Source organism: Echiichthys vipera (genome assembly GCF_963691815.1).
Source record: "Echiichthys vipera genome assembly, chromosome: 15".
In the NCBI taxonomy this organism is placed as follows: domain Eukaryota; kingdom Metazoa; phylum Chordata; class Actinopteri; order Perciformes; family Trachinidae; genus Echiichthys; species Echiichthys vipera.
In genome coordinates this window covers 19,623,586-19,643,932 of record NC_139840.1, presented here as the reverse complement: position 1 = coordinate 19,643,932, position 20,347 = coordinate 19,623,586, and the positions used below count along the sequence as shown (strand labels likewise).

General features: G+C 41.2%; 2 protein-coding genes across 2 annotated transcripts; one reads left to right on the top strand and one right to left on the bottom strand.

Annotated features, from left to right (window-relative positions):
* The first annotated feature begins 1,520 nt into the window (after positions 1 to 1,520).
* On the top strand, positions 1,521 to 6,486 carry rpl5a (ribosomal protein L5a). The gene is made up of 8 exons (XM_083928046.1): positions 1,521 to 1,652; positions 2,279 to 2,348; positions 2,464 to 2,579; positions 2,666 to 2,800; positions 3,711 to 3,913; positions 4,428 to 4,605; positions 5,572 to 5,660; positions 5,966 to 6,486. Exons 1-8 carry the CDS (start codon positions 1,650 to 1,652, stop codon positions 6,066 to 6,068), a joined length of 897 nt encoding a protein of 298 aa, XP_083784172.1. The 5' UTR covers positions 1,521 to 1,649; the 3' UTR covers positions 6,069 to 6,486.
* Positions 6,487 to 10,955: 4,469 nt separating this feature from the next.
* dipk1aa (divergent protein kinase domain 1Aa) lies at positions 10,956 to 20,347 on the bottom strand (the record flags this gene model as incomplete). Its single annotated transcript, XM_083928252.1, has 6 exons — positions 10,956 to 11,636; positions 11,772 to 11,903; positions 12,115 to 12,291; positions 12,384 to 12,491; positions 12,737 to 12,871; positions 20,294 to 20,347. 6 exons carry the CDS (start codon positions 20,345 to 20,347, stop codon positions 10,956 to 10,958), a joined length of 1,287 nt encoding a protein of 428 aa, XP_083784378.1.

Here is a 20,347-nt window from a genome sequence, read left to right as displayed (position 1 = left end):
TGTGTACAAGCATGTGTCCCCGATTGGGAATAGGCTGATTTTGGGGGTCGGTTTAGGTTACCTTGTAGTTGCTCATGGAGGAATTGTTGAATAAATCATAAATAAGTCATAGAGTGTTGTCTAGACCTACTCTATATACAATTAAGGGTAAGGTTTTGGCGTGGAACAGGCACAAGCGGACTTTCTTTGTCATTAAAACACTTTAAAAAACTCCTTAAAAAGACCTGAGTTGGTTGATAAAAAGGTTATAATGATGGTTAAAATAAAAATGTATATTTAAACAGAGATTCAGGGTACAACAGGACAGCCAGCCAGAGATAATTTTATTATTCAAATACCTTCCTTCCTGCAAAATCACTCCCTCTGTGTGTCAGACATCGTGAGGTGTCATTCTATCATCTCATTTAAAGATAGGAAATAAATAAACTGAATAAAACGAATAAAACGTTAAATAATGTATTAAAACTGTGTGCCTGTGCAGTATAAAAACTATATATATATATATAAACCCAGGATAAAGGTTAAGAAAGGTGCATGCATTTCACAGCGTCAAACAATAAAATCACACCATAATATTTGAAAAATTAAAAATAAATGCACACACACTGTAATTAAAGGTTAGGGTTAGTAGTAGTCATTAGTGGTTTGGGGTTAGGGTTGGTCTCAGGGAAATTAATGTAAGTCAATGAAATGTCCCCAAAAGTGACCTGGACAAGCTGAAGAGCAGCTTCAGCAACAGACTGATCCAACCCCGCTGCTCTAAGGAGCGTTACAGGAAATCGTTCCTACACACGGGAATAAGACTTTTCAATTCATTAACCTCCGTCAGAGCCTCAATCACCCACCTGGAATAAAGCAGATCTGTAAATTCTTGCACACTCTCTGTCAGATAGTATAGTATTTTTAGTATCAGTATGTATATTATACCCATACATATCCCATACATATCATATTATTCATTAATTCATTCATCTTCAACCGCTTATCCCGGGGTCGGGGTCGCGGGGTGCTGGAGCTGATCCCAGCTGACATCGGGCGTGAGGCGGGGTCCACCCTGGACAGGACGCCAGTCTATCACAGGGCACATAGAGACAAACAGTGACAGACAACCATTCACACCTAAGGGTAATTTAGAGTAATCATTTAACCTAACACATGCATATATTATATCATATATTGTATGTACATATACATTAGTATTTTATTTTACCATCACCCTGCCACTGCACCTTACTATTCATTTATCTCGCTTTATCTCATGCTTATGTCTAAGTGCATGTTCCGTTCTGTTTTTACTTTTTTCTTATACCCAGATATTTTTATATAATATAATATTCTAGTGTAGTGTATCATATTCAGTTGTACCAGATTGCTGCAACAAAAGCAATCTGGCGTGTGTGTGTGTGTGTGTGTGTGGGGGGGGGGGGGGGGGGGGGGGGGCTACTGCCCCCTGTCGGTTCATGTGAGCGGTCCTCCGGGGCTCCAGGGGGCGCTACTGCCACCTGTCGGTTCATGTGAGCGGTCCTCCGGGGCTCCAGAGGGCGCTGCTGCCCGCTCTCTCCCGCTCTGCGGCGGAAGGAAACGTCAACCTTCCACTGCTAAGCGACGCGTCTGAGTCCGGCAGGAGGAGAAGCAAACTCTGCCCCAAAATGGTGAGTAAAGTGTAACAATACCCACCCAGTTTAGACTGAGTGTGTGTGTAGAGATGTGTTTGACGGTAGAAAGGTGTTTCCAGGCGGATGAGGGGCAGATGTTAGCGGATGTTTGCGGCTGTTCGGTCGCACCGGGGCCGGGGAGCTGCTGAGCTTCCAGCGTGGCGCCTCCATTGCTGATGAAACCTCAGCTGACCCACATTACAAACTAACTTTTAATGAATTATTCTAGTATTTTTATACAACATCACACTATGATGATTATAAAACAAATGACACCTCTTTGCTGTGCGTTTACGTGCCAGTTTCCCGTTTGTTCGCTACCATGGTAACATGATTTATTTTAAATTTGATTTTATTTTTATTGAAAAGACTCAATATAAACATGTACTTTCTTACATAGCCCAGAGTTAAACAAAATACCAAAAATGTTTTTCTAAATGTAGAATAAATAATGAAATAAATTAAAAAGTGCCAAAGACAAACATATAGAAATAAGGAATAATAACAGAAACGTATAGGCTCTGCTGCTAAACTAAGGGGGTACATTTGTAATGCTTTAGTAATCCAACAACTTTTGCTAATGTATAATTTTACCATGGTAACGTGTTGACTGCTTGTCTCAGGGATTCGTCAAAGTGGTGAAGAGCAAGGCCTACTTCAAGAGATATGAAGTGAAATTCAGGAGAAGAAGAGGTAAGACGCTAACACCACACACCAGCTTTGATTGTGATTATGCATCATAAAGTTAATGCTCCTTTTAAGATTTATTACTGCTTCAATTAATGATTGTCTCTTGTTATCTCTGCAGAGGGCAAAACTGACTTCTTTGCACGCAAGCGCCTGGTTGTGCAGGACAAGAACAAGTACAACACGCCCAAGTACCGAATAATCGTGAGGTTCTCCAACAGGGACATCTGCTGCCAGGTCAGTGACAGGAAGACGAGTGAAACTCATGTGGGCATGTAATTTAAACCGCCTGACGTCACCCTTTTTTTGTCTGTTCTGTCCAGATTGCTTATGCAAAGATCGAAGGAGACCACATAGTCAGTGCTGCTTACTCTCACGAGCTGCCCAAATATGGCATCACAGTAGGCCTCACTAACTACGCTGCGGCCTACTGCACCGGGCTGCTGCTGGCTCGCCGGGTAAGAGCGCTCACACAGACACACACACACACACTCACACTGAAAGTTGCAGGTGTCAGCAGAACATAAATAGGACAGTGAGATTTGTACACTGCAACTTCAGAGGTCAGATTTGTCGTAGCGTATTTCAGGATCGGTAAGAGTGTGATCATTGTGTGTTTACAGCGAGGCATGGGAATCCGCAAACAAGTAACAAACTGGAATCGCGTGCCTCTGAGCTTATCAGCTCCTTTTTATCGACGCCCGCATGTTTTTCTGACAGCTGCGTGTTGCAAAACAATCATGTCAAAGTCACACGGCGCTGGAAACTTGCAACAAGGAGTCGTGATTGATGTGAGGCTTTAAAGTGCACGGACTGAATTAAATGAAACTAACAAAACTCAAATGTTTCTTTCTCTTCTGGTTCTTCGCTTCTTGATGATGATACAAAGCACACTGAGCAAAATGTAGTTGGTCCTTCATTTGCATTAGCTGATGTTTACTGTCCTTTCAAGACGGGGCTGAGAGAAGCGAGACGAACCACAGCAAACATCTGTCGTATCACAGCACTGTAGGTGGATGAACAGAATTACAAGATATTTTTGAGTGAAACAAACACATAAGAGAAGTGAGGAGGCGTTATGGTAGAGAGGAAGAGGCCGTCCGAAGTGTGGATTTAAAGTGAGAGTGGTGCAACTTTCTATGCAGCATAGGTTTCAATTTTCATTTAATTTCATTTCAAAATATCCTGTTATAACGCCACATAGCTCTAGATAACAAAATAGATGCTTAAAACCTGTGTAAGCCTGTGTAAGAATCAATAAACAATTCAAACCAGCATTGGTATACTTTAAAATCTACCACACTCAAGTCCGTATTTAACTGATCTATCGCATGTTTTCTCTCCTCTTTTGTACCATCCTCCTTTTAGCTGCTGCACAAGTTTGGCATGGACCAAGTGTATGAGGGCCAGGTGGAAGTGACGGGAGACGAGTTCAACGTAGAGAGCATTGACGGACAGCCGAGCGCCTTCACCTGTTACCTGGACGCAGGCCTGGCCAGAACCACTACAGGAAACAAGGTGTTCGGAGCGCTGAAGGGGGCGGTGGACGGAGGGCTGGCCATTCCTCACAGGTCGGTATGACACGAGAAAAGCACCCACTAGTTATTCACACTTTTCATTTGAGGTTATCTATTGTAGCTTCACCTCTGCACTAGATGTGTGGGTTCAAGTAAGGGCGTTAAAGTGCACAAAGCAGATCAAATGACACTTCTGCAACAACAAAACCATTTGCTTGAGTTTTACTTCCACACCAATGGTTGCACTAATAAAACCCACTTCTCCCAGTGGTGTTACTTTCTCTTCTGATTCTTCTTCGCTTCTTGATGATGATAAAAAGCACACTGAGCAAAATGTAGTTGGTCCTTCATTTGCATTAGCTGATGTTTACTGTCCTTTCAAGACGGGGCTGAGAGAAGCGAGACAAACCAAAGCAAACATCTGTCGTCGTATCACAGCGCTGTAGGAAGATATTTTTGAGGGAAAAAACACAAGAATTGGTAATAAGTGCCAAAACTCTGAATTGAAGTGTTTGGAAATGCAGCGTTGACTGACCTGTTGTGATCTCTGCTCTTCTTTTGTTTCTAGTCTAAAACGTTTCCCTGGTTATGACACAGAGAGTAAAGAGTTCGACGCAGAGGTGCACCGGAAACACATCCTGGGCATGAACGTGGCTGACTACATGTCTTACCTGATGGAGGAGGACGAGGACGCGTACAAGAAACAGTTCTCTCGCTTCATCAAGAACGGAGTCACGCCAGACATGGTAAGATTCAGCTTCTTCACCCGCGAATACAAACACCACGTGGCACTTTCAAACTGCGGTAAAGCATCTCTGCAACCTCATCGTCCAATACGTCTGTCCGATCCTCTTCATATAAAATTCTCAATTTATGTTAGGCAAACATCATAGCGGAAATTGCTGCACTCTAGTTGGAACATCCTGCGGGAGTCCTTTGATCCTTTTTTCTAGATGCCTACAATATGTTTACGGTCATTTAGAAACTATCTTTTACTTGATTTGTCCACCAGAGAGCACTGATGAGTTTATTTTAACCCTGTAAAACAATGCTCAGTTTCTTTATGACAAATATTTAAATAAGGATAATTTATGTAAAAACAAATATCAGACAATGTGTTGTTAGTGGATTTATTTTTATATCTTTAAAACCTCTATGTACACGATTGCAACAGAACGTTGACATCTGCGGACCCACGCCGCGCTGTCAACAAAACCACCCTGAGGCGCTCAAACGTCACGTTTCCGCTGCGTCGTTGGTGCACATTCACACGAGCCTCACCACGACTGCTGCTCTAGGTGGTTCTTCTTCGCTTCTTGATGATGATAAAAAGCACACTGAGCAAAATGTAGTTGGTCCTTCATTTGCATTAGCTGATGTTTACTGTCCTTTCAAGACGGGGCTGAGAGAAGCGAGACGAACCATTACGCACAGAGCGAAATGACGCTGGATGTGGTTGGAGATGCAAAGATGATCTATTAGTTGTCAACTGTTAAATTGAAACTTTTTTGGAGGGGAAAGTCAAAATTCTCTGAATCTATCTTTTTAAATGTGAATATTTTCTGGTTTCTTGACCGAATGTCTTGAGTTGTGGACAAACCAAGATTTTGACGACGTCATCAACTAATTGAGAAAATGATCAGCCAATGAAAATAAACGTTTGTTGCAGCCCCACATGTGGTGCATTATCTTGTCATTTTTGTTCTTTTCAGGTCGAAGAAATGTACAAAAAAGCACACACAGCCATCAGAGCGAACCCCGTCCACGAAAAGAAACCCACAAAAGACGTCAAGAAGAAGAGGTGGGTTCTTATTTCCATAACTATAGTTTTTTTTCCCTGTTTTTAAGCCAGTATTGCTGATGCTGTCACCTGAAAAAGAATTTAAAAGGTACATTTTCTGGTTCTTGGAGCCAAATTGTGCTGTGTTTGTTACCTTTTCTAAAATACTCACGTCACATTATTGATATCCTGGGAAAGTACCTGAAGCCCCCACTGTCTCAGTATGGAAGAGCTTTACTGGATAGAGCCCAGTGCGGAGCGGGCAAACGTTTCCCCTCTGGTGTGCTGAATGTTAATGGAGCCGCTGTTTGTTTCTTTCCGGGCAGGTGGAATCGCGCCAAGTTATCTCTGGCACAGAGGAAGGACCGCGTCGCCCAGAAAAAGGCCAGCTTCTTACGAGCCCAAGAACAAGAAGCAGGGGACGGTTAGGGGCTCTGCTGCGAAAACACAACACACATCACACACAAATAAATTTATTACAAACTCAAGCTCTCGCTCTCTGTCAATACTTTGTTTGAGTTTTACCGGTTGAGCGGGTGGATTCACTTTAAAAAAAACATTTATGGCCTTGTTTGCTTTTGTTTTAATTACACCCTTGACTTATATTGACAGTGATAATTATAATTATATTGACAGTGATAATTATTAAATGACTCAAAGTATGATAAAGGACAGTGGTGTACATTGCCATGATAACGTTGTTGTTCTCCTAACCTGCATTGGACTATGTAATGTCTTTAAATAACAGATCAATCTGTATAAAAGCACCTCCTGCTGCCTGATATGAAGCAATTTCAAAGGGTTTGAGTGCTTGATATCGTCCTACAACTGAGACTGATCGAAGAACTAAAACATACTTCTAAGCTATTAAAGTGAGCCTACGTACCGCTTTTGAATGAAGCAAAAATGTTCAAACACACCATGTATAAAACCCCTTTTATACATTTAAACAACACCTTAAGTGAAAGGAATACACAAATGTAACAGCAGTCTAATGTACTCGAACACTTGATGGGTCAGTGATATTAAACAAAATACTCACGAAACTAAACGTTTAATCTGATGCATGTTGTTTTTTTTTGCCCAGAATAAATAATGCCGTTTACTTGTTTCTTGTAAACTATCGTTGCTGCCAAAGGCTCTGAACGCCCACATGGGTGTTTTCAGTCAATGTGGTCGACCCTCTTCACCGCCCGTGTCTAGACCCCAGAACAAACATCACCACTGCACCTAGATATACTAATGTAACGACGGAGTCTAATCACGAAGGACTCTCTACTATTCACTTTGTGTAAGTAATTTATTCTTCTCTCTGTTAAAGTCTCTTCCGATTGAGAAACATCACAGCTGCGTACCTGTACGCCAGTTCGATTTGGTGCTGTGCGTGCTGTTGCTCTCCATTGTGCAGTGATATTCAGGGTTCGCACAGGTGCTTGAAATCAACACATTTTTCATTTTAGTGTGGTTTTTCCAAGGTTTGAAAAGTGCTTTATATTTTGAATAGGGGCAGCTGTGGCTCAGGTAGAACGGGAGCGAGTCCTCCATTTGAAAGATCGATGGTTCGATCCCCGGCTCCTCCGGACTGCATTCCACAGTGTCCTTGGGCAAGAACCCCAAATTTCTCCTTGTGCTGTCTGTGGGTGTGTGGATGTGGTGTGAATGTTTAGATTAGATGGTATGTAGATGTCCACTGTCATCTGTGTGAATCTCAAATCTCAAAGCGCCTTGAGTATTCAGAAGACTAGAAAGGCGCTACCTAAGTACAAGTCCATTTACCATCCGATTAAGTGCTTGAAACAATTTGAAATGTATGTTATATAGGATGGGATATGTGATATAACACATAGAAAGGAAGATCTCCATATTTGAGAGACTGAAAACCGTATTTTGTGACATTTTTATATGAAAAATGACTTTGGAAGATTAACAGATGCTCAAAATAGTTGATTATATTTCTGTCGAGTTAGTTTTCCTCTCAGTTGTCGTTCTGTAGAAAGCTATTTCAAAACAACATGTTGGTTGTTCATAGGACAATAACATCTAATTGAATGTGATGAACAAGTGCAATAATAAGTATAATGAATACTAGTATTGTACTACAGCTGTGAGGTGCTGGAAAAGCATGAAAATGCACCTTGAAATGAATTACCTTGAATTTGACCGTAGGAACCCTGGATATTGCAAGCCTATTTATTTTGCCATATGTCTTTCCTGCATTTGGCATCCTGGATTATGTGTTTATCTTATTTGTATCTAATATAGTTAGCTCTTCATTTGTAAAACATGTCTCTGCTGCCAGTAGACTTGTCCAGGTTTACAACTCGTCATATGCTAACACTGACCCTTTCACACGCACGTGCTATCGGTTGACTTATTGAGTTGATAACCACCGTTGTGTGAACACTTAGCTTCATCATTCAGGCCTCTGAACAGTTTTGACGAGTTACAGTGAAGTGGTACGTAGTTTAATTGTGCAAAATCATGCTGGTCTCTTCAGTAATATATATATTTCTTTTTTTCTTTTACATCTTTAAAATCCAAACAGCAGCATCGACCCCAAGCTTGACATGCTTCACAGGGTCATGTCTGTTCTGAAATGCATTTAAAGTGGTTAAACAAGTCAGGTTGTCAACTCAGTCACAGCTACTTCACAACAGCAACGTCTTGACATGATCATGGAAAATATTCTGTACAGCAATCAAATGGGACCACTGGTGGTAAACATTCATACATGACTTCAGCATGATCTCTATGGCACTGAGACGAACCCCCCCCCCCCCCCCCCCCAAAATAATGTGATACAGCACATTATCACAAATACTCTTCAGTGAGAAATACAAGTAGAGAACATTCACAAATGAAATACATTAGTATTCGTTGTGTCATTGATGCAGCATTGACAATATCACTAGCGTTACAGGTGGGAAATGTACAGCAGAGTGAGGTACACAGACATAACAGGGTGATTCCTGTGGAACACTGTCAGAAAAATACCATCACATTGTCAAGCTAATGAACTGCCTCACTTTTTTATGCAGGCGAGTTAAAGGAAAAGCTCCTTGGCGTAGATTCTCCAAGTCTCTGCATGTGTAGAGTCTTTGTCGTTTGTTTCTCTGCTGCTGTATTTGAGCTTTTCTCTTAATGTGTCACTAATCTGTTGGCTGCTTGTCAAAGGTGAAGTCTAGTGATATTCTATCTATGTTAATTATTATCAAGTATACCCCTGAAAAGACACAAACCAACAATTCATTTATCATTCCGTTTTGCCTGTGCAGCCTAGACAAGATTATTTTTCACACTGTTGCACTACGTGTTCCTCCATTAAAGACAGTTGTAAACATAAACAATAACTAAATGTGTCCCACTTTGTTTCCTCAACCTCTAAAAGGTCGGAGGATCCTGGGTTGCAGTGTATCCCTACTATACTATTTAGTATGCCAGAAAAATATTTAGCATGTCCCAAGACATAGTATGCAGTAAAGTATAAATGCAGTATGCCAAAAATGTTCTACTGCATCCGTCTTTTTCAGTCGTTGCTGTGGAAACGTTTGAGTGTTGGTGAATGCTGCAGATCTTGTCTGTTGTGTTTCAGCCACATGTATTTGGCATTACACTGCACAGCGTTTAAAGGTTATGCCTGCTGCAATAATAAAATGCATTTTCATTGCATATATAGTCTAGTCTTCTACATGTTTCTGTACCATGATGTGGTTTGATATTATTTCTGGCCTACATGATTAAAGTAATGTTTATATACAGTTATTGTTTTTTCACATTCATAATGTTACAGACTGTTCTGTGTGTGAAAAGGAGGTGTGTCCCTCTGAGTTGCCGTAGGACAGAGGATCGCAGGGTTTTACCGGTGGTGCAGTATAGGCGAATCCAGAACGCTCGACTACATTGTTTTGATATAGAAAAACTATACACGATGCAACTCTGCTTCGTTTTATTTCAACAGACTGAGAGACGCACAACACCAGCGCTAAAACCCTGTGAACTCGCCCTACGGCAACTTGGGACACACATAAACACAGAACAGTCTGTTACAATAATAGGTTTGTTTACCTTTTTTAATCAGCAAATTGAAAAAAATGAACTGTGGCTTTGGACAGCCCTCTGCACTCAGCGACTTCCAGGAACGCAAAGTCTGGGAGTCTGAAACTGTGGCAAAGCCTGCCAAATGAAAGCTGTGCAGTGTAATGCCAAATATATATCCGGAGGGTGGACAAGTGGATTTAGCCATGAATTTCTGGCTATTCTAACCCACAATCCCTTGCACGGCATATACAGTATGAGCAAGAGGGTCAAAGTTCAAGGTGCAATGTTACAAAGAAGTAGTGTGTTGCATATCGCATGTAACAGTGCATACTTTGTAAGGACAGCTGCAGTACATACTAAAAATAAAAAGAGAGAGTGTGTGATGTGTAAGTGTGTGAAAGACATCAGCTGACAGGAAGTTAACAAGGACCAAGGCTGTTGCCTAGCAATGGAATTCCCTTGGAAAGGTCTTAAATTATTATTATTATTATTAACACAGGCACTGTATTTTATTTCTAGTCCATGCTGCGCACACTGTCCTGCTGCTGTAAATACTCACTAGTTCAACAAATGTGTATTAATCCGCAGCTTTAACTTCTTGGGGCTGAGTGCAACAGACAGCATAGTAAAAATCATAAGGTACTGAGAAAAGAACTAACACACTCCTGGTTTTGGTCTTTTCACAGGATTTGCTGGAAACGAAAATATAGAATATCACCAGTCTTAACCTTTAAGGTTACACTCCCTGATTATGTCATGGTGCTAAGTAGCAACTGTAACATAACAAATCCTTAAATAGTGCAATTTCATTACACTTTCAACTTGAGCTTCATAAAACACACTCATTTTTTAAAAATCAGCCAACACATATCTGCATGATTTTGCGACAAAAACTGAAATTTCTCTCTCTGCTCTTGAGAATGACGGTAAAATCTGTCTACGTTTCTGTTTTTCCAGCATTGCCCCGAAACATTCCACGGTGGTGAACAATACGATACAATATAATGTGTCTAAATGAATTGTTTTAAGTGCGACTGATGTCAACATGCAATCATTCAGGCCACTTCAGTCTTACATTTCTGTTGTGTTTTCCAGGCCCCCAAACTTCTAAAACTGGGACAGAGGAGGTAGAGTCTCCATCAGTCTGACCATTTAGAAGGTAAAGAGTTGATAAAAACTACTTCATTCAATTTGCTATTCCTAAATCACAGCATCTTTAAGACTCAGCTCCATGTGAGGAACAGACCAGGGAGATTTCAGAGGGACTTCCTCTCCTCGTCACGAGTCCTTCGTGTGCGAGATCTGTCTCCACAGCAGAGCTTTCAGGTTGTTGAGAATAAGCGAGTGCTCCATGTTCATCTGTCCAGCATTACCCTTGAGAGCCATGCAGGCGTACAACTGCCTCTCCAGCTCCTCTCTCATCTCTGACGGCGCCCCACGCAGGAGGTAATCCTTCAGTGTACCACATGCCTTTGCCAAGTTTGGCTGAACTGGCTCCTCCCTGCAGCGTTTCTCTGACACGTCACAAGACGTCTGGCAGTCCACCCCGAACACACATTCGGCATCCGTCTCACACTTGAGCAGCCGCATGCTGCGTCTGAACTCGTCCTCAGGAACCACCGCACCGGTGTTTGTCAGACGGAGCTCATGGCGGTCGGTGTAACCGAAGTGTGCCGCGGCGAGGTCGCAGATCAGAAAGCTGCCGTAGGTGCCGTGGAAGATGTCCTCAACCAGCTCCAGGAGGCCCATGGAGATCTTAGCTTTGCGAGGCCATGAGGGGGTGAACCATTGGTCCATAGTGCGCTGCACGCTGCTGGGCAGCCAGGAGACCAGTGGCCAGGGTAGAGACAACCCATACAGGGGTCCGTAGGGGACTCGCTCAGTCATGTACAGGTCGCCGCAGTAGCCGAGTAGGCGAGGAGTGTGTCCGCGGTCTTGGAGCAGCAGGCCCAGCAGCACCTCAAAAAACAAAGCACAAATCTGTCTCACCAAAGACCTAAGACCCTTTTTCTTGAAGAGAAATAAAAAACAACAACATATTTTGTGCACAAACAACAGTTGGTCATTTCCTTATTTGGTGCCTTGTTATTTTACCTCATCCATCTGCAGGAGGGCCCACGTAGAGCGGGCTTCTGGCAGTGACACCCGTCCATCTTTGTTGCCATCGGCGACAGAAAGGATCTGGCTGACGAGGCTGGCGAGGTTAGCCTGCTCTCCAAGCTTTGACTGATGGAAAGAGAGGCACAGAGACAGGCTTTAGTTCACCACAGACTGAACTAGAGACCATCTTGTGGCGGGATCACGCCAGCTGGGATGCCAAATCCGGTCAGAGGTGCAAAGTGGTGGTGAAATGGTCCCATCCCTTCTTTCTGGAGAAAACAAACCAGCATTGCTTTTGCGGCTGGTAAATATTTGCTTCCTGACTCAAGTCCTTTACCTTGAGGTGATTTAAGAGCATCTCTCTGAACTTCTCCACTGACGTGCCCCTGGTGGGCTTGTCGAACACGGGGGCTTCTCGTCGTGGCTCCGGCTCCTCGCCCAGCTCGTAGTGCACGACCTCCCCCAACCTACATCGGATGATCCCATCATGGTCTCCCCAGCTTCCTGTGTACACCTGGCAAACAGAACGTCAAACAAGCCGTAAACATGCTGAACACTGCGAGAAGTAGAGTCCCACCTTAATAGAGTGTTATATTTGTTTCCTACCTGGTTGTTTGGCAGCGTGGACAGACACCTGCTCATGTAGAGTGTTTCTTTGTCACAAAGACTGCTGCAGGCAGAGCCATCGATGATTCCCTTCCTGTATTTATCGCACTGGGAGAAAAAGAGAATATGCAGAGAGGAGTGCTTTAATGTTAAGCTTCTTTATAATCATATTTATCCATTACATTAGGTCTTGTTCGTCTAATAATCAATAAGAAGGAATATTACTTTTGTACATCTTAATCAAATGAAGTATTTACAATACGTTTGTTGCCTCATGCAGTGGTAATTACAAAATAAAAGTCCATTTAAAAAATCATTCAGAATAACAGGGTTGATACAAAGCCAGTACTCACAATGGCGTTCTTGCACTCGTGTCCTCTGCACAGCTCTGTGTAGGCGGAGTATTGCACATAGAGCACCCAGCTCCCCACAAGCACAGTCAGCCATGTGAGGAACAAGTACTTCACCCGCACAAAGGAGATCCGAGCCTACGTAGGGCGAGCAGAAACAGAAACTCTTAAGATCGAACCAAATCCTGAAATACACCTGGTTCTACAGTGAGGGACAGGTGAGCCCAACAATCTATAAAAGGACACGTTCACCCTACTGTGCAAGCATGAAAATGTTTTCAATGCCCATTAATTCATGTATCCAGACTGGATGTACTGCTTGGAGCATGTTATACAGGCAGAACGGCTTCCTCTCCAATTCATTCCCTAATCAAACCTGATCACATGTTGCCATAGTGACAGCATAGGGGTGTCCCACGACAAGGCGCTGGCTGGCTGAATAGTCGCCATGAGCAACAACAGCTCATTAAGCTGGAAAATGGGTTTTTGGAGGTGAGGATCCAGTTGTTCCAACACCACATGCCATTCTGGTTATGGCTCCTAAACGAAAATTGAATTACTGCCCGTGTCACAGGGTGCACGCATCACATGTCCCACAATGCCCCTTTGGTCACAGACGCTGTTGTTTCTGTGACACTGTGTGTGTTAATGAAGCCAATGATAAATCAGAGAAAATGTGTGCAGTGATATAACTTCTACAGAATAAGATCTAAAAGGCAAGACAGCTCGATAAAAAAAAGAGCTGCATTCAATTTCAGTCTCTTTACTAATCTTATAAATAATAAAATAAATTAACTTAACCGGCATTAAAGTGTAATTCCGGCGCAAAATCCTCCCATGGTCTTTTTCCACACTTACATACATCAAATAAGCCATCAAGGCAGTTTTTTTAATGTAACAACAATTAACAGAGAAATCCGGGAGCCGGATGTGGCTAACACTGATTAGCTCGGGGCAGTAGGGTGAGGACATTAAAACGGCTTTTTAACCACAAATACTGCTCATGATAACACCAAACCTCTGCAGTAGCATGAGAACAGACACACATAAAACAAAGCACCAATGGGCTCCTTCCTTTGGGATTGACTTTGGTAATCCACTTGATGAATTTTACTATGAGAGGAGCTGGTACCTGGGCCAGTTGGTAAGTCTTTCAAAACACTTTTAATAAACTCCAGGTTCTCTAACTACGTTGTTGGTGCTTTGTTTTCTGTGTAGGGACTCTTATAATTCTACTGCAGAGGTTTGGTGTTATTTGATCTATGTAAGTGCTGAAAAAGACCATGGGATGATTTTACGTCGGAATTACACTTTAACTCTGAAAGCATTCTTGTAACACTTTCTTTGAAGACTAAATATATAGCGCATTACACACCTTAACAACAAGTTGTAGTAAGGACTCTGTGCTATAATTGTCCATACATATCACAAGTCATCATTGTATGTGTTTAGGAAAAAGTGAGGTACAAGAGAATAGGAAGGTGAAACAATCTCCAGGACGGGCTTGTCCCTGTTGATCAATTTAAATCCCCTCTGCCTCAGTGAGAATGTCTGCCTTTTCTTTTATTTGTTGTTGTGCCTTATGTTGATGTCCTCGGTTTGTTTGTTGTATAATTTGCTGATGTGTGCTGTAATTTTTCATGTGTAGTTATTGTTTTATATGTTCTGTAATCAGGGTGTCAATCAGTCAACCAAGTGACGTACATACATGCATCTGTAATAATCGGCTACATGCTTTATCATAACATTGCATTGTGCACCCTACTGCCGTACACACCCGCAATGCCTCAGGGTGTATTTTTTTGTATGATTGCTCTGTATTTTTCTGTGGTCTATGTCCTATCTAAATGTGTTGTGTGCAATTGTTTACGGGTCTGGCTCTGTAGAGACCGAGACCTATTTCCTCCTTACAAATGCATTATAACTCACTATGAATGCACTCATAGTACACTATTGATGTGGTCTTTATAGAAACTCCCATCAAAAGCAATCAGAGGCCAAAGTAAAATTGTTATATTTGTTTTTGAACAACAGCTTCCAGCCTTTCATTTATGTTATATATACTGTATATATGTATAGATTTTTTGGATTCGATATTCTGTTGGTTGACAAATGAAATGATCATTTTAGCAGTAAGTGACTACCGCATTGCGAGAAAGTATAAAGAAGAAGACAAAGTAAGCAGTTGGTGGCGCAGGGGCGCAGAGGGATATAATTTAGGTCAGATTTGATGTCAGACACAGTATGTGAGTTTGACGAAAACAAAACTGCAGTGAGTTTTTCTCCGAGGACTGAAACTGCACTTGAGAGGATGAAGTGATTTTGATTCTCGCTCTGATCACATGGCAGGAACAGCTTATGTTGTGTGTATTTTGGCAGCTTGCTGTTCTTCTCAATTCAGCTCCAGCACAGTTTTCAAATACCAACAAAATATGCACCAACTGAGGCAGGGACCAAGCAAAGGCCTTTTCTATTTTCTTTTTTCCTTTGATGTGCTTTGATTACTGCACAGCTCTGGCCTGCACAAAAGATCTGTGTTTCTGTTTTGTGTCCCTACAAAAGTGCAGAACAAATTAAAGTATCACATCCACATTCATATACACACAGGCGGCCCAGTTACTGTCATTAAGTCTTTTAAGATTATTAAAGCATATGACTTCTTTGTGGGTGTTGATTGATTAAAACCCTAATGAGGTTTTTTTTTTTTTCATGGAATTTGCTCACACAAAATATGCAACACTGAGCTACAGACTTCAAAGGGAAAGCACAGGGAGGACACAGGAAAACCAGAGTCTTCCTGCCTGCCATTCCCTTTGGTGCATTTCACCAAAAATGTCCTTTGGCAGCAGCAGCAGGCCGTTACAGCTTTAACAGCAGCTTCGTGTTTGAGTTTTTTTAAACGCTCTGTGTCCTGAAGAGATGAACAAACAGATAGAGTGCCTCCAGGGAGGGAAGAGGAGTTATCAAGGGAGTACAAACTACACAGCACTATCAGATCTGACTCCTTTTGCATGCATGCAGGTGCTATTTGTAGAAAAACGATGCACATGACACACAGACAATACGGTGGGGTGAAAGTGTGTGCGTGGTCTCAGCACATGATAAAGCATCTGAGTTAAAGAAGTGAAACCAGAGCAACAAAGATCTGTGTTCTTCACTCTCTCCTTTACACCGTCTCCCTGTCATTGGACCCAAATATTTAATTTGGGTGGGGAAAGTGAATTAGCAGAGCTCGCCCCTTAACCCCAACCGCTCCAGTTGACCCGCTCAGCGTTGTACCGCGCAGCTTCCAGGTGTAAATGTGATCAGGGCGTCCATGAACAAGTGAGCGTCGCTCTCAGTGAAACCTCCCTGAATAAATAAAAGGTTAAAACATTTGTCTTGGCTCAGATAACATCAGATAAACTTAATTGATCCCAAGCAGGAGTTTGAAGTGTGGAAAAAGCAGTTGAATAGTATGCGTAACACGAAGCATGATATAAAAAGGTACTACAAATAATGTACTGTAGTAAAATTGTTCTGCAAATGTGAAATATTTGTCTTTCTCTTCCACCTCACTTCCGTCAACACGACCCTCTTCTGTTCAAATTAGCATACCAGACAAAACTTTCACCATATCCACCTTGATTTTAATGATTTAAATATGTTTAACTAGTTGAACACTTTGATTTTACTATTGATACATTTGTTTTTTTGCTTTTATTTATGCTTTTATTAATGTTTTGTAAAGTGTCCTTGGGTGTCCTGAAAGGTGCAAACAAATAAAATGCATTTTAGTTATAATTATCATTATTATTATAAATGACGCAGAGTTTGAACTGTGTAAGAAAAGTCAATGGACAAATATTAAAGGAAAGGAATACAAATGTTACACTTACATATTCCATCTAAATTCAAATTAAAAACACTTTGTTTACTTTTCTATTTATTAGGAAACAACGTCATTAAGATGTAACGCAGAAGCAAATTACTCATGATAACACTGATAATAGGATCTGGTTGAGCAGCGAGGGCAGGGAGTATGTTACGTTTGAGTTAAATGTGCAAAGTTCACTGTAGAGTTACCTGCTGTCATCAGTTAGATTCAGTTACCACACGTTTACCCTCATGAAGTATTGACTTCTTATAGTCTGCTCACCACAGCCGGGACAAAAGACCTGCAGAATCGCATCTGCATGTGCAGGGGATGGAGTGGGTGTAATTTACAGGTTGACATGTCCCCTGCACAGTATCGGCCAAACCCCCCTGTGTTTGGTGTGGGATAGAACTATTTCAACAACCACAGGAGGAAACGCAGCCTAATTGCGGCGGATTTGGTTAAATCAACGCGCCCATGAGTCCACAGGAAACACTGTAGTGAAGTTAAATATAGGATTAAATCACCATCATTAAATCTGCTGCAGTGGTGGGAAGCAAATAAGCACATTTAGTCAAGTGCTGCACTTAAGTACAATTTTGAGGCACTTGTACTTTACTTGAATAAGTCCATTATAATCTACTTCATACTTGAAGTGACTCCACTGCATTTATTTAGCTACTTTAGTGACTTTACAGATTCAGATTATTAATAGAAATATTATCAACACATTAAATAATATATATTGTTATAGATTAAACTGCACAGAATAATATAAGGTAAATGAAGTTAGCCCCACCTTCATCGCTGCAACATTAAAGTGATATTTACATTAATCTATATTCTGAAATGGACCATTCTGCATAATGAGTACTTTTTGTACATTTTGATGCTGATAATTTTTTTTTACTTTTACTTAAGTAACATTTTGAATGCATTTTTACTTGTAACAGAGTATTTATACAGTGTGGTAGGAGCTCTGAGTACTCCTTCCACCACTGATGGCTCGTGAAGTTAAATAAAGATAAAGATTAAATCACCTCCTCGACTCTGCTGTAGTCCGAGCCCTTGAGATCAGACACTCACATGTTGTCAGAAGTTCCACGGTTCGGGCTCAAAACAAAAGGGGAACGTGCTTTTACTATTTTAGCCCCGAAGCTGTGCAACAGAATCAGCCGAGTCACTTCCTCAGTTTAAAAAACCACCTATACTCTGTGTGTTTGTGTGTTTGTGTGTGTGTGTGTGAGTGTGTGTGTGTGTGTGTGTGTGTGTGTGTGTGTGTGTGTGTGTGTGTGTGTGTGTGTGTGTGTGTGTGTGTGTGTGTGTGTGCGTGTGTGCGTGTGTGCGTGTGTGTGCGTGTGTGTTTAAATGTTATTAAACATTAGGGATCGACCGATATGGATTTTTTTAGGGCCGATGCTGATACGGATTTTTTTCCGATATGGCCTGCATATTTAGCCGATGCTAGTTTTGCTCCCTCAATTTACATCATAAAAATGACACAATGATGAAAACAAATGTTACGAGTCTCAATTAAAAAAAAAAAAGGAACATTTACTGAACTTTAAAAGGCGTGTCCAGCAACACGGAGCTGCCTGTGGACGCCTGTCTGTAAATAACATCGATGAACGCTGCAGCCCGCATCGGACGATACAATACACGTAAAAAACACAAATATCGGCCGAAAATAATGGCCAATAATCACTATTAAACCTTTTAATTACATTTGCTGTTGAGATTGTGGAGCACTTTGTAACTCTGGTTTAGAAAAGCGCTGTTCAAATAATGTGTATTATTATTATTATTATGATGAGATGACTGTACTGAATGTTGTAATGGAGCAATATGTTTACTCTAAACAAGGACTAAGGCTGTTGCCTAGCAATGTAATTCTTTTGAAAAGGTCTATATCCATAAAATTATTTACAAACTATACCCTTCCTTCTCATGCTGCCTTCACGTGCTATGGAAAAGACGGTCCTTTCCAATTGTAAACTGGAAATTACCAGTGCGTTGTGTTCAAGTGCGTTTGTTGTCGTAGTGAAATGAAACATGGCGGACCCACAGATCCTGACCTGTTACACGTGGGGAAACCATTTTAATGCCTAATCCCTCAGCTACAGCGAGAAGACGATTTATCAAAACGGTAAATAATATACTGTATTTTTTTAAAGGACAAAAGAAAAAGCTAATATTCCTGTTTTAGCTACATAAGCTCAGTCTTCCCTTATCTGAAGCACATAATCTTCCCCTCCAGCTCAAAACAGTGTTGTAATAGAGTGGACTCTTGTGTTGCGCTTCGCCACGTTGAAAAGGTCAAAGGTTATCTCATCTCAGCAACTTGTGTATCAAAATATTCTACAAGTTTCCCAGTGGAAATCACCACACGAGGGGGTTTTCATGTGCGATTTTCACGTCAGATTTTGTTATTTAGCTCTTATCCAGAGGATGTGAAGGCTCCAGTATATTTTTAAATATTCAGATTTTAAAACTCAAAGTCATAAATTGGCAAATACTATTAGATTATTTAGGCAAATTTACTCCCTTAGTTTAGCAGAGCCCATACGTTTTTGTTATTGTTATTGTTATTCAAGATTCAAGGAGCTTTATTTATCCCGAGGTAAATTATTGTGCAACATTTTCAATACAAAGGTGGGAAAAGAACAGAGTAACGATAAGCTAACATAATCAAATCAAAATAAAGCTAACGTAAAATAAATCAAACAATGAACTAAGTGTGACAGAGTGCAACGCACATTGTGGTTAAGCGTAGGTATATACAATATACAACAATACGCACTGTGCAGTTTAGCAGCAGATTGAAATAAAATAAGTACAAACTAAATAAGTAAATATTATTCTTCATCCCTCTTTCTATGTCGTACTGTCTTTGTATATTTATGTTATTTTTATTCATACATATAAAAATACATTTTTGGTATTGGTAACTCTGGAACATGTTAGAAAAGTAATGTTTGTATACATTTCTTTAAACGATCATTTATCCAAAATACAAAATAAAAAATGGCATGTCAACACCACTAGCCAGTGTTATCAAACCCTACCTAGGTAAACTTTTGGTCACTTTAAATAAAAATGTCTGACATTTTGGCAATTTGGAAGTATTTAACAAGTGAATGCACACTTATAAGATGACTATACTGTATGTTGTAATGTAGCAATATGTTTACTCTTCTCCTCCTCTTCATAAGCTCCTTACTGTACTGGGAAGTGCTGCTGGCAGCGAGCCACTGGTACCCAAATGGGAAGGTTCAGCCTTATTATCCAACCGAAGGGATTACTGCTGCTCTGGCACTACTGGGGGTGTGAGCTGCAAGTGAAAGTCCTTACAGTCAAATAAAGATTTTAAATGAAGTAAGATGATCCAAAACAGAGATCCCTCCTCCCCTGGCCTGGGTACTGAGTCTTGGGCATGCATTACCCATTTCTCCTCATGTTATTTTCACACTGTGAGTGGTTTTAGGCCTGTGTCCTGATCTGTCTGACCAAACTGGATCAGCAGAAACACTGTCAACTTATTATTTCACGACATTCCTCAGGTAATCCACCAGAGCAGCACGAGGAGGGGACGTGAAGCTGCCAGTCTGGTGATGTGACACCAAGACGACCCCCATTATAACAGATGTGCAGTCCACTTAAAACACACACATGAGTATTTATGCATGCGATTTTAATTCATTTACCTGGAAGTAGAAAGACTTTTTCACCCAGGCCCGTGGAAACAGAGCCTTCGCCAT

Excerpts from the sequence above, each read along its gene's own strand:
- rpl5a (XM_083928046.1), top strand. Across the intron at positions 2,801-3,710 it reads GGCTGCTGCTGGCTCGCCGG|CTGCTGCACAAGTTTGGCAT; the intron begins GTAAGAGCGCTC and ends TCCTCCTTTTAG. Across the intron at positions 3,914-4,427 it reads GGGCTGGCCATTCCTCACAG|TCTAAAACGTTTCCCTGGTT; the intron begins GTCGGTATGACA and ends TTTTGTTTCTAG.